This window comes from Pogoniulus pusillus, chromosome 33 (genome assembly GCF_015220805.1).
Source record: "Pogoniulus pusillus isolate bPogPus1 chromosome 33, bPogPus1.pri, whole genome shotgun sequence".
NCBI lineage: Eukaryota > Metazoa > Chordata > Aves > Piciformes > Lybiidae > Pogoniulus > Pogoniulus pusillus.
In genome coordinates, this window is record NC_087296.1 from 7,664,386 (window position 1) to 7,678,689 (window position 14,304).

Below are 14,304 nucleotides of genomic sequence, written 5' to 3' on the forward strand. Positions count from 1 at the left end.
GGGCGCGTAGGGCGGCCTGGGGCGTTCGGCGGCGCGTCACCGGTGTCAGTGTGTCACCGTGTCACCGTGCCACCGCCACCGTGGCGGCTTCCATGTGTCGAGGCAGTGCCCTCACCGGCGAGTGGCCTCTGCAGACAGGGAGGAGGTGTTTAACCCGCGTGTCCCTGCTCTGCCAGCTCACATAAAGCTGCTCAGAAATCCCCGTGGCGTCTGGCGCGGCCAAACCAGAGATTTTCATTACAAAAAAAAACCCGTTTTTACGGTGCATTTAACGTTTCTCAGGTTTAATCTTAATGCGATTAGCGTTACCCTGGGAAACCGGTTACTCCTTCCTCTGGGACACCCGCCCGGGAGCAAGACTGAGGCAGTGGCGGTAGGAGGGCGCGGAGGGGTCAGCTCGGCCTGGCCACTCACCTCACAGCACAGGCTCACAGGTCCGGCCCGGGTGGCGTTCCTGAGAAGTTCCACTTCTTTCAGGTTCAGGGGACTGAGGCATCCATAGCTATAATACCAAAAAAATTACTAAAACGTAGACGCTTCCCCCTTCCTATGGGGTGTGAGAGGAGTAAGAAGTCTTCACTCATCACAAACGTGATGAGCAGGTGCAAACCACCACATCGCTGGATTTACTGTTACACACCCTGTACTCTGCACTGGTTAGACCTCACCTTGAGTACTGTGTTCAGTTCTGGGCCCCCCAGTTTAGAAGGGACATTGAGGTGCTTGAGCGTGTCCAGAGAAGGGCGACGAGGCTGGGGAGAGGCCTTGAGCACAGCCCTACGAGGAGAGGCTGAGGGAGCTGGGGTTGTTTAGCCTGGAGAAGAGGAGGCTCAGGGGAGACCTTATTGCTGTCTACAACTACCTGAGGGGTGGTTGTGGCCAGGAGGAGGTTGCTCTCTTCTCTCAGGTGGCCAGCTCCAGAACGAGAGGACACAGCCTCAGGCTGTGCCAGGGGAAATTTAGGCTCGAGGTGAGGAGAAAGTTCTTCACTGAGAGAGTCATTGGACACTGGAATGGGCTGCCTGGGGAGGTGGTGGAGTCGCCGTCCCTGGAGCTGTTCAAGGCAGAATTGGACGTAGCACTTGGTGCCATGGTCTAGCCTTGAGCTCTGTGGTAAAGGGTTGGACTTGATGATCTGTGAGGTCTCTTCCAACCCTGATGATACTGTGATACTGTGATACACATAGCTCATGCTCAGTGAAGATGCGACCTTGCAAGTATTGTTTAAATATAACTGCTCCAGGCACCTTTGCATCTCTGGAAGCACAGATGAACACAGCTATACTCACATGAAAGACACTTCCATTTTTTCAGCTCACCCACCACCAGGAGCAAGCTATCTCTGCATGGGTGCTTTCTCCAAGGCGCTCACCTTGGTTACAGCTCATCTCCTTTGAAATAATCCCATTGATTGTGATGTTGATTTCAGTGGGAGTTTTATTAGCAGGTCTTAGAGATCACATGCAGCTTGGCTTTATGGCATCGAAGTCTATAACTACCTGAAGGGACATTGTAGCCAGGTAGGGGGTGGCCTCTTCTCCCAGGCAACCAGCAATAGAACAAGGGGACACAGTCTCAAGTTGTGCCAGGGGAAGTCTAGGCTGGATGTTAGGAGGAAGTTCTTCATAGAGAGAGTGATTTCCCATTGGAATGGGCTGCCCAAGGAGGTGGTGGAGGCACCATCCCTGGAGGTCTTCAAGAGAAGACTGGATGAGGCACTTAGTGCCAGGGTCTAGTTGACTGGATAGGGCTGGGTGATAGGTTGGACTGGATGATCTTGGAGGTCTCTTCCAACCTGGTTGGTTCTATGATTCTATGAAGCTGTAATTCCACCTCGAAGGAGAAAAAGGATCATTTTAACCCCAGTTGTGCCTCTAAGCCTGCCTATAGCATGGCCCCTCTAAGTACCCTGCCAGCAGAACAGAGGAGAAACACAGCACCCTTCCAGTCAGCAGAGGAGTGGATACCAAGAAATGTAACTTCACCAGCAGCCCTGCTCTCTGCCCTTGGGCCACAGGGCATTCTGGAGTGAGTTTCTATCCTTGCTCCACTTTGCATAAATAATTGATTGGCTCACAGAGAGAAAGATACAACTTTACAGCTATTACAACAGTTAGACTGCTTACCTGGAATGTGAACAGGTATGTCAAAGCAGGGAAAAATGGAGTTCCATTAGTCTGTACTTTAGAAGAGCTGAATAAAAACAAACTCACCACTAACAACAGATAACATGTTCCTCTGGGATCTGCCATTATAGGCTTGACAAGAAGCCCACAGATTGTTATAACAAATTTGCTTGTTTACCCTGTAACACTCGAATTATGTGTACCGTAACTGAAGATAGATAGCACCAAACTGGGCATCTGACAGGGTCCTCTTGAGCCCATCCATGCTGAAAATAGAAGCTACAGACACCTTTATATACACCTACACTAAAAAATATGTCTCAGTAAATTAGTGTATTCTGAATAGTAGTAGCTGAGGGTTAATTATCTAAAGGGTTAAATTATCTGAGGTTGCCCGGCTAAGTTGCTTCTCAGTGAACTTAGCTTAATGGAGCATTTGTTTGACCTTCATTCATTCTCCACAGCCACATCGATTGTTTTTTTTTTTTCACACAACAGGGTCAGATGGAAACAAAATCAAAACATTGGTTGCATCAAAAGCTAAACTATAATAATTATTATTGTTATATATTATGATTAATATAATACTTATTATTGATTTATTTATTTTGCACAATAGAACTCATTGTTTCAGGACAGATTTTATGTTAGCTTTGGCTTTGATCCTGGTAGATTAGATATCACACTGGAGACGTATATTCTTTGCCTGTTCTTTAAATGGAACCATGATATATTGCTTAGTTGGACATGAAAATTTTCTGCTAATACATGTTTATTGGAGATTTAAACATTATCTGCTTATCTTGAGAAGTTTCCCACAGTTGCTGTGTAACACAGTTATAGCAAATACTGCCTTTAAAACCTCAGTATAATATATGTCTGACTGCTTCTTTTTAAAGAATCAGATATTCTCATTTTTTTCAATGTTCTTTTTTCTTTAGCTTAGGGGATGGTCCACCTCTATCTTAAATTGGTTTTATCTACAGTGCTATCAGAGTTTTGTGGTCATCAATTTTAATTCTTTCATCCCTGATCAGTACTACCTTTGTTTCGCTTGCCCTTACACTTCACAGGTCAAACAAGGTTTTGTCTCTGCTTATTGCATTCCAAGATTAGCTTTTCAAATTCAATTCTTGTCAAAGCCTACCAGCAGTGTAGCACCTGTCTGATACTTGCTGGACTTTTGGATAAATAAGAAAGAAAGCTAGATATTATTAAGAAAATCTGCAGTTGTGACACTGAATCTTGGTACCTGTAGTTATCATTCAATACTGTTTAGATTCTTTGCCAGAAATACTGTGCAAAAATGAATTGAAATTAAAAGCAGATACCACTAATATGAAGGGAAACACGTTAATCATTTAGTTATCTCAAAACAATACTTGCAGGTCCCACAGAAAAATGTGATCAGTTCCAGTTATCCTTGGAATGCCTATCAAAAGCCCCAGACAGCCCTAACTGTTCCATAAAAAGTTCTGCAGTTATTACAGAAATGACCCTAAGAAAAGTTAGTAGTTTAGCCCTTCAGTTGAGTTTAATTCATTTTGTGTAAACTGTAGTATACTTTAGTCAGTTAAAAAAAAAAAAAACAAACACCAAAACCTAACATTGGAAGAACATTTGAAGAGCAGCAGTAGTTTGGAGTCAGCTGGTCTAGCAGTAAGAATCTTTTCTAAGCCTAAGAGACATGTCTAACAATCAAACAGCTGCAGCAAGTTATGACTCAAGAAGCTTCTAAATCTGTAGAATGCTTTTAATCTCAAGAGGACTTCACTGAACGTCTTGATCTGTTCATTTGACCTTATCTATGATGTGGAGCTGGTGAGGAAATCACCAGCTAATTTCTTCACATACAGTTCTTGCAAGTAACTTCATCTCTTTTAGACAAGGTCTAGGGAATGAGGTGTTGGTGGTACGCTGTTAGCAAATACATTTAAGTAAAGTTAAACATGGGTACTTTGATTGCTGGAGTACCACATGAATGAGGACACATTTCCATACAAAAAAAGTAATACCCAACTCAAAAAGGAGACAAAAGATCAAACTTTGATCAACATCTCCACTGCTGTATGTTTGCTATCTAAGTGCCTGTGCCAAGACTGTGTGAGATATTCTACAAGCATTTGGGTTGACCCAGCCTCTGCACAAAGAATTTACAATCTAAACGTGTATTTGCACACGAGAGGCAGTTCACCCGGACACTTGTGTAATTGCAGCTGCCCAGCTGTGTCTGTCTTGCTGTGGTGTATGCATATGTCAAGGCCATCTTCTGTGTGGTAAACACTGAAGCATCTGGAGTGGTTTGACTGCATGTGTGGTTGTACAGTCACAAGTGAGGACACCAAAGGGAAAATGGAGAGAAAAACTATCTTGCAGTATCAAAGTGTAGGAGGCAATTGAGATAAGGCAGGTGAAGTGTGAGAAGTTCCAAAGAGGTTATCACTTTAATCTCCTCTAAGTAGCCATCATGAAAGAAGAAAAGGAGGCCTGCCTTATTGTGTGCAAGGAATATCTGCTGTTAAGTCACCCAGCAGCTGTTTGTAGTGTATAAAGATGACCTTGTCTGGAGTCAGGTAGCACATTCTCAACATACTATGAAAATGGAGGAAACATATTTCCAAAAAATTCTTGGCTTAAGAAGATCGAGAGATCATTTTCAGCAAAACTCTGATTATTTTTTTTTTTTGGTGACACTCTGCTTGCAGAAATAAAATGCAAAATCAGTTTTGATAAATGTATGATCTTTATCTCAATTTGGTATTACTAATTTGCTTAGAATGCACCTAGATTGACATTCTTGATTCAATGGAACCATTCAAGGCTCTTTGTTTAAGAAGCCTTTCTATAAAGCAGTTCAAATTATTTCAACAGATGATTAAGGGAAACATCATGTTTTCAGAAACAGTGTTATGATTGTTTCCCTTTGCAGCCCAGTGCAAAGTGGAAACAAGCAGATAAGTGCTTGATTGGAGGTAACCTTTACAGCAGATAAATGCCATTTGTTGCCACTGTGAAAAACTGGTCAGAATCCAAGTTAAAAACCTCCAGCAAAAAGTAAGTATAAATTTACACGTACCAGTGACAGGCACTGGATAGCATATGGTAGCTAAATATTCCAAGAACTCTTCAGAGCATACGCCCTCACTTAGCAGCTCCTGGCTGCCAGACTGCCTGTACTTGTGACCAAGTTCCTACTCGTGCCCTCTACAGGCCCTAAGCCAGTCTTTTCCTGCAATCTGTCTTTTGTTTGGGTACTTTGACTCTTTTAAGGGAAAAAACAATCATGTAAAAAAGCAAACTCACAAAGCAGTTACCAAACAAGATCGAGATACATTACAATATTTGATTCAAAGCACCATTTCTAATCCTGTTCAGCCAGTTGTTTTGGCTCCGTTGATCACTATGGCATAGATCAGGCATGATTTTTCTGCATAGCTTGTCAAACACACCAATTTGACAGGCAGCTTTAGGAAAAGGTTTCTGCTCTTGCTGTTGGGTTTAGCAGATGCTGGGCTTCAGTTCTGTTCTCACAGTGTAGTGGGGATTAAGGAGACAGAAGGAACTCCAGGAGGGAGTAAACCCAGCTGCATCCAGTAGGCATTCCATCAAGCACTGTCCCCAGTCCATATTTGTCAAATCAACTTGACATCATCTTCTGCCTGGAAAAATAACTGGCCTGCTTCTGCACTCAAGGAACTGGATTAGCTGCTCCTAAAGATATGATGAAGAGGATGGAAGGGAGCAAGTTACTGTGCATAGCAAATTGCTGGATAAGAAACAAATGTTTCCAAATTACACTGTTTTATATGTTGCATATCGGTGAACACAAAGGAAAAAAACCCAACAACAATGCATAGGAAGTTCCTAAAATAACCAAGCCAAAGTTTAAGCCTTTCAAAACTTTGCATCTCTAGCTGGCACCACTAGTAGAGATGTGAGAGAAGCAGCAATTAGTAGAGAACAAACTCTGAGAGGAACCTTAGTCCTCTCCTTCTGCCAAGGGAGTAAATAGATTTAATTGGTCATCTACCATTTGATTTATACTAAATGCTTTTAAGCATTTCACATTTGGTATTTTCAAATATAAGAACAGTTAGGCTTTGATTTATGAGAATTACACAGAGGTTACTCAGATGTTTATCCAAACTTTAAAACACTTGTACCAACCAGCAGCACTTGGCTGTGCCACAGGTATTCAGAAAATCAATGTTTTAGCTTTAAAATAATAGTTGCCTGAGTTTGGGGCTGGGTTGTTTGGGTTTGTTTTTTTTTTGCTGCTGTTGTTGTTTTGTCTGAATAATGCAAGAGGAAGAATGGTAAAGGTTCAGTGTTGGCTGTAGCTGTGTTTTTAGTGTTTCTAATACTGGGTCACAAAACATACAAAGGTTTTACAGCCCCACTATAAATCAGCTCTTTATCTTTTCTCCGCTAATTCCACGGTGTCACATTTAACAAAACTAGGAAACTGGAGATAATAGGGATGTTTGCAGATTAGGTGTCAGGTAATAAATAACACTAATTTCACATACCTAGAAATGTAAAGGCACCTTATCACTGTTTAAGCTTCTCACTCTTTGTAATGCCTGCCAACATTTTAACCCAGGCAAATGAGGGTATTGTTTTTGCTGTTTTTTCACTGGGATAAAATACACAGTCATAATATCCTTTTATCAGAGTTCATGGTATAAAAGGACTTAGGTGTTTAATTCAACTTGTATGTTGCTGAGACAATTTCAGAATCCCTCCTTTGGAAGATGCATTTATCTTACCTTTTAGTCATGTTCTTTTCTTTTCACAGTGCTCTAAGTAACGCTTGCCCAAGAAGATGCAGCTGTGACCCTGCCCAGTCAGTGCAATGCTACAGAGCTACGGAGATTCCCAGAGAGATTCCCTTTACCACCAGGAGACTCTACATCAGTCACAGCAAAATTAAGCAACTCCAGGTAGGAAAAAAATCCAGTAACAATACTTTCTATAGTGCCCTGTAACTGAAAAATGAGCTTCCCAGATGGTGGTGGCTTTCAAGTGAAGGGAGAATCTTAATCCACAATTTTAAAAGTAATTAAATGCAGCTTTTATTTTTACCTGCTTCTTAAGGATATGTAAATATATCTCTAAAAAGTTTTATTACTTTTTGAAATGTAAAACTATATTAGTATCACTTTGCAGACAGTCCAGCCAGAGAATAAAACACTACTCCATAGCAAAAAGAGAGCTGATAGACTTTTACATGTGTCTTGATTCGTTTTTGAAAGACTGGGAGCTTTGTAACAGCATGGATAAATGTTTATTTAAGTCCCAAACCAGCATGGTCACAAAGCCTAGCAAAGCATATCAAATAGGTGGAAAATAGAAATTAAATAATCCACATTAAGGACCCTAACATCATTACAGAATGAATGTCTGTACATTGACCCTCATGTAGCTCTCTGTCACTTAATAAGCCTCTTAGTGACATACATCAACCAGCTGAGGGAAAGCAGGAAGCAGTGCTTTTGAACTTAAAGGAGAAAACATGTTGAACTTATGAAGGTTCCTGTTTGATTTGATTTCCTTATGACTGTTCTATCACACATGACTTATGTTTTTCTGCTCTTGAGCAATGAAGTTTGTGATTATGTGATTTCTCATGAGAAAGCTTTGCAAGTTTAGCCTCCTAATCATGGCCAAAACTGGACATGCAATTGTGTAATTGCTATGTAGCAATGTGTATGTGTGTGTATATAGATCTGTAACACAAAGCTGCATTCATAGCAAAAAGAGAAAATGGGCAACTTTGAAATTTACTGTTGAGAATGTAAGGAGATTTTTTAATGGAGGTACTCTCCCTTGTTGAGCTTAAATGTAATTGATGAAGAAACCTGCATCATTAGAGGTTCTGTATCTGTACTTTCTTCCTAATTGCATCAAATATTGAAATGTTTGGAAATGAGTTTAGAAGACAGAATAGATGTAGTAGGTAGTAACCTAATAGGTAGCAACCTACAAGGTAGTGACCACTAAGGATACTAAAGCAAAATGAAGTCTGACTCCTCTTTCACAGCTGTGTGGGCTCTAATTTTAACAGAAGTTAAAAGCAGAGTTTGTAGCTAAGGTAAATATAAAGAAATAAAACCCAGAAGGATTCAGGAGTTGGATAGATGAAGCTGTAATGAATCGCTGGGTAGTCACCTTTATAAGCTGGTTTCACATAACACAAGTAGCAATGCATTCAGGCAGGATCAAAGAACAAAATTCCTACCCAGTACCTGTGCTGCGAAAGGAAGTATACTGCTTTCTGTGTAGATTCCTGTCTGAGATGCTGCAGAATGTGTTTTATAACTTCTCTCAGAGTTAGATGTGCTGGTAGCTACTAAGCCCTGGAGGAAATAGGATGAAAACTATGGTGTTAGCTTAGCATCTCTTACTGATATAAGATATGTTGAAACCTATACAAGAAGTTTATTGAACACGGGAAGATAAAATGGATGAGGACGCTCCTTTCCACCTCTCCCCTGCAGAACATCTGTTCATATCTTGTTCTCAGTTATCAGTGATTCCCACACAAATTATTTCTTAGAAATCAGGCACCTGTGTCAATGGGCAGCATCTCTGAGAATTAAAAAAAACACTCTTTAAGCAAGTGGTGTGCTCAGAAAACTCCTGAGCTCACCCTCATTGCATGCTTCCTTGTATCTCAGCTTGGGGCAAATGGCCAGACTATTCACTTAGTTTGTTTCTTCACTTGAGACACAAGATGGTAAACTTTGTAAATGAGCAGGCTCCAACAGAGCAGAAAAATAATGAAACAATTAGTGTGGCTCTGTATATTACAGTCACAGTCAACATCTAAGTTCCATCTACCACTGCAAAGCATCTGTTTATTTCCAACTAACTAAACCTAAGCTCCTGTAAAAGCAATCTGTTCCACAGTGGTGATTTTCAAACCAAGCCGATCTGACACTTTTGGGTTGGGCACCTTAATATGTGAGGTTTTTACTGTGAAGAAAAGGAGAGCTAATGGGGGAAGAAAAGAAATACATGCACTGGATTGCAGTTTCCTGCCAAAAGTTTATTGTAGGGAGAGCTGATAGTATGTGTGCTCCCTCTGGAGAATAGGAGCTGCAGTGACAATACTTCTGAGATCTGGAAGTGGCTGTTGTGAAGAACGCCAGAGTGCTCCAGCAAATTCTGTTGAGCACAGATGTCAACAACCACCTACCTTCTGCAAAGATGGCTGCCACTGGCAGTAATAGCTCTCCACTTTGTACAGTCTACTCACCAGGCAGAAATACAAGGGATATTCCTTCTCCAAATGTGTGTTTGCTCAAAATCAGACACAATATGGACTTACACAACCAACTTCTAAAAATGTAAGTAAATAATGGCAAACTGCAGGTACCTATAGTAATATTTCTGTTGTTACCTTTTCTCTTTAACATTCTAGACACATAGATTCTCAGCATATACTAGCAATTGTCAGAGCATCCAGAAGTAACCAATAAGGAGACCCATAAATAGATGGTGTACTGTCACATGAATTCTGTTTTTCTCTTTAAGATTACTGACTTCCGGAGAATGACAGCCCTTGAAGAGCTGGTCCTGTCGTGCAGTGGGACAGGATCTATAGAAAACAACACTTTCAAAGCTCTGAGCACCTTGAAATCCCTGGAACTCTACAAAAATCAGCTAAAGCAAATACCCACCTCCCTCCCATCTGGCCTTGAAATTTTAAAACTCGCTGATAATTCCATTAATACTCTGCATGCATCTGATTTTGAAGGTTTGATGAAACTGAGGGTGCTTGATATTCGGAATAACTTGATTGCAACTCTGCCTCCGAGTGCATTTTCCTCCCTTGGCAATTTACAGAGTCTGATTCTGGATGGAAACAACATAGAATCTGTGTCTGCGCCACTCAAGCTTCCTAAGCTGAAGTACCTGAGCATAGCTGATAATAAACTGAACTCGTTCCCAACCAACTTCTTTGCTTCTTTCCAAAATCTACAGTTTCTCAGTTTAAGTGGCAACTTCCTGACGAAAGTGCCTCTTGACCTACCTAAATCCCTGCTGTCACTAAAATTAGAGAAAAACCAAGTTAAAGCAATAAGACTTCGAGACATGAAGCACCTAGAAAACCTGTCTGAGCTCTTCCTGTCAGAAAATCGGCTAACATCAATAGATGGTGCCCAGCTTCTTCCTAACTTAACAACACTGGAGCTCTCAAAGAACCAGCTCCACACTATGCCCCTCAGGCTGCCCAGCAGACTGCAGAAACTCGACTGCAGCAACAACCTGATTCAAAGGGTGACAGCTCATGACTTCCAGGGACTACCAGACCTCAAGCATTTGTTTCTTGACAACAATGCTGTGAGCACATTCGAGGCAGGGGCTCTTCAGCAGTGTGCACAGCTCTCAAACCTGGCACTGGAACAGAATCTCCTTATTTCTATTCCATCAAGGCAAGTGAATCTGAGGACAGCTGTTTCCCAGGTGTCAGCTCTCCTTCCTTCTCTTATGAGAATGAGGGCCAAACCATAAAAAAGGATGGTATTCAGACCCAGTCATGGTAGGAGTCTCTCTGTACCATAAACTCATTGCCATAACTGGCACTAATTAGCACTTTTGTTAGCAGCCTCAACACAGAAGTAGAACTGTTTTCATTACATCTGTGGATCTACTCATTTCACGTCTCTCCCTGCCAGTGAGACTGTTTAATTAGCACATGAATAAAAGGAATCTGCTAGGAGAATATAACAGAATTATCACAGAGAAGCTATAGTACTACTTAGATGTTTTTCTTCCCTCATAACACTAAATGAATAGAACATTCAATAAGAAGGAAATGTGGCAGTCTTACAGCTGATGTTTCAACCAACTCACACTGAATTTATCATTGTTAAAACGTTAAGATTTCAGGAGCTGAGTCCAGTGAAAAAGAATGTGCCTTTTCAGTGGGTATTAGTATTCCCAACTTCATTAAATTCACACATCACAAAGTATTTAGAATGCATATAAGCTCTCCAGTGAGAAAATCTCAGTCAAAGAAGCAGAGAAGAAGCATCCCCTGGGCACACTCTGTTCACAAATGCTCTGCTTACAGGATCTCTTGCAATTCATCCGAGTGCTGGTCCTGGCCACTATCAGAAATGGCTCATTAAGCCAGATGGAGACTGGTTTGATAGAAAGGGGCAATTTTATTATTTCAAGAAACTGTGCAATAAGATGGCATAAAAATAGCCAAGTAATTCCATTAACATCAACTTCTTTAACACAACTGCACTGTTAGATTTTATTTTGATGGCCTGTGGACAGGTTTAACTGGCCCAAATAAATAATGCAGTAAAATTTCAATTTGTTTACCATCAGCTCCTTTAGCATTTGAATCTCTTTGGCAGCAGCTTTACAATCCAAAAGTGATTTAGTGGTGTATAAATATTTGATTTCAGTCTAGCTTGACAGGAATGTTTAATGCTTTCTAGTTACTTTAGTATTGTCTAATCCATCTTATTTTACAACCTTTGTAGTCAAGATAATTAAGAGGAAGAAGTTCTCTTTTAACCTTTAAACAGCACAGCTCTTAAGGAGATACTGGGGACTTGTAATTTCAACTCAGCAATGAATGCAGATTTCAAGAGCAAATTATAAACACAGGAGGGGGGAACATGAGAAGTTGTAAAATTTATGTACCTGATTTAATTGTCTGATGATGAGCAGGTACAGATAGATATACAGAAGTATTACTTCTAACAGTTATCCGAGAACTCAGCCTCTGGTGTCAAAAGTTAAAAAATAGAGTTAATGTGCCACAGTTAAGAGTTCTTTGGTGGGAATGAGAAGCAAGAAGACTTTTTTTCCTTTGTTTCTTGGAGTGAACACTTCAGGACCACATCTTCAGTGCAGAAGATGTGCAAAGGTGATGCATTTTTTTGTTAGTGATTCTTCTGTTTTGATATATCAGATGTGCTTGGGCAAATATCCACCACCAAATGCCAATTATAGAAACAGCGTCAATATAATGACCATAACACCTTTGTGTTTCTTTTTATTCAGACTTCCAGACACCCTTGCTAGGCTGGATCTGAAGGGGAATGACATAGAGGATGTTGGAGAACAAGAGCTGAAGGACTTGAAACAGCTTCAGGTTTTAAATTTACGGAATAACAAGATATCTGCCTTGGACTTCAAAGTCCTTGAATATTTACCTCGTCTTCGTCATCTGTATTTAGATGGAAACCCTTGGAACTGCACCTGTGACCTTCTCAGAACCAGAAGAGCACTGGTGGCCAAAGGAACAGATGTGAGGGGAGGGCAGTGTGTGGCACCAGCAGAAAACCGAGGAGAAAGTTGGATGTCTTCCAGAAAGATTCTGCAGCAGTGTGAAGATATGTCTTCCATAGAAAGAGGCAAAGAGGACAGAAGGAAAATGAAAGCCAGTGAGGCCTCCAGTGTTGGAGTAAACACAGATGATGATTACTATGATTATGAATTAGATTAGCCTCTCCTTTAATGGTGAACCGTAACATTGTCTAGAGCTGCCCACCACCACCAGCATCTCTACTGACAACCAGCCTGCTGAACTGCCATTTTCCTCTTTAATCTGTACTACAAATAGCTTTAATAGCTGGCGACAAAAGGTCTGTAGTAGGGATTCCATTGTCAGCTGGAAATTGTAAAAAAAGAACACCCAACAAGTTCTTTTTCTATGCCATTAGTACTATGTAGTTTGAGGGAAGTAAGAACACAATTAGTATGTATTACAAAAGCAGTCTGTAACTGTGTAGGGACCTTTTCAGAGTAGAACATTCTTAGACTTGCATAAAACCCCCATAAATAAAAGCTTTCGATACAACAAGATGCTATTACTAGGAGTCTGGCATTCAACAGATTCAAACTCCTAAGCCTGCAGTTTGAGACGGAGACTTAAACTGATCTGGGCAGTTCTTTAGGATTGTTCAGAGATTCTTTTGAGAACTGAATTTAATTTTTATTGAAATATTTGCCTCTTTTATTTCTTTTAGATTATTTTATATTAGATGACATTAGTTGAGCTCCAGGCAAAACACAGCAGGCTCATCTTCATCCTGGCAGATGCAACAGAAGAATCAGTGTTCTGGTTAATGAGATTTAATACTACTTCCAAAGTAAATGACTGGTGTGGAATGAAAAGACTGGGGTTAACAAGACCCATTTCTATTGTTGTAAATCAAAGAAGAAAGATTCTCTGGAAATAGATCCCTATGCCTGGCAAATATTAGGGTAACACCATAATTTTGGTAAAGTTTATTTTGGTAGACAAACTGACTACAATATTGTGCAAGGTGCTGTGTGTATACTGGATTAGATAGTCTTCACACACACTGCAAGTGCCCCCTTCACTGGCAGGAACTTCCCAGACTTTTGCATACAAAAAAAAAAACCCACCCCAAAAACCAACTTAATGTTAGATACATAAACTCTGATGTGTGTACAAATTTTATCAACTGGTTCCCAAAGTGCTTGAAAACTAAACAAAATTGGATTAGTAAATCCACTAAAATCATCATCTTACAAACAGTCCTCCGAGGGGTTTCCTGGCAGTCCATAAATCTCAGCTGATAACTGAGGAGTAACAGCTCCAGCAAATTACTTTTCAAACCAAACAGTTTCTATTGTTCTTTATCTTCTGCTGGCATTGAGTAACTGAGCAATCACATCGCAGAGGCTGTTTTGTCAGGTGTCGGTCCAGCTATTTGTTTATGTCACCTGTGCAACTGCAGTTGACACTTGGGTTTTCTTCAACACGTGAAGCTACACAACTGGAACAGAAAGACCCAAGTCCATTTTTAACACCAGCCCTCAAATTTTTGGGGTAGCTAAAGGTTTCAGTATTTCTGGAGCAGCACAAGCCCTCCTCGTGCTTTCATTGACTTTTTTTTGCTGGCTAATGTTGGCAAACAAGTCTGGGACGCAGTTAATTCCTGAGCAAGATAAGTATTTTTTGAAACAGAAATTTTAATTCAGTCTTATATTGGTGGATTCTTTTAAGAGAGCCCTTGAAATACCTTCCTGTGTCATTCCAGCCCACCCATCCACCCCAGGGCACAGAACTAACTTGTTAACAAGGCTGCTGCTCTGTCTTTTGCCTGCAGTGGGATTTCTTATCTTCCGATCTGCGGGTCTTTACAAGCCAGGGCAGCAAAAACCTGGGGACTGCATT

General features: G+C 40.8%; 1 protein-coding gene across 1 annotated transcript; it reads left to right on the plus strand.

Moving 5' to 3' along the window:
- Positions 1-6,880: 6,880 nt before the first annotated feature.
- LOC135189649 (nephrocan-like) lies at positions 6,881-12,747 on the plus strand. Its single transcript, XM_064170230.1, has 3 exons — positions 6,881-7,069; positions 9,666-10,567; positions 12,159-12,747. Exons 1-3 carry the CDS (start codon positions 6,881-6,883, stop codon positions 12,601-12,603), a joined length of 1,536 nt encoding a protein of 511 aa, XP_064026300.1. The 3' UTR covers positions 12,604-12,747.
- Positions 12,748-14,304: the final 1,557 nt, after the last annotated feature.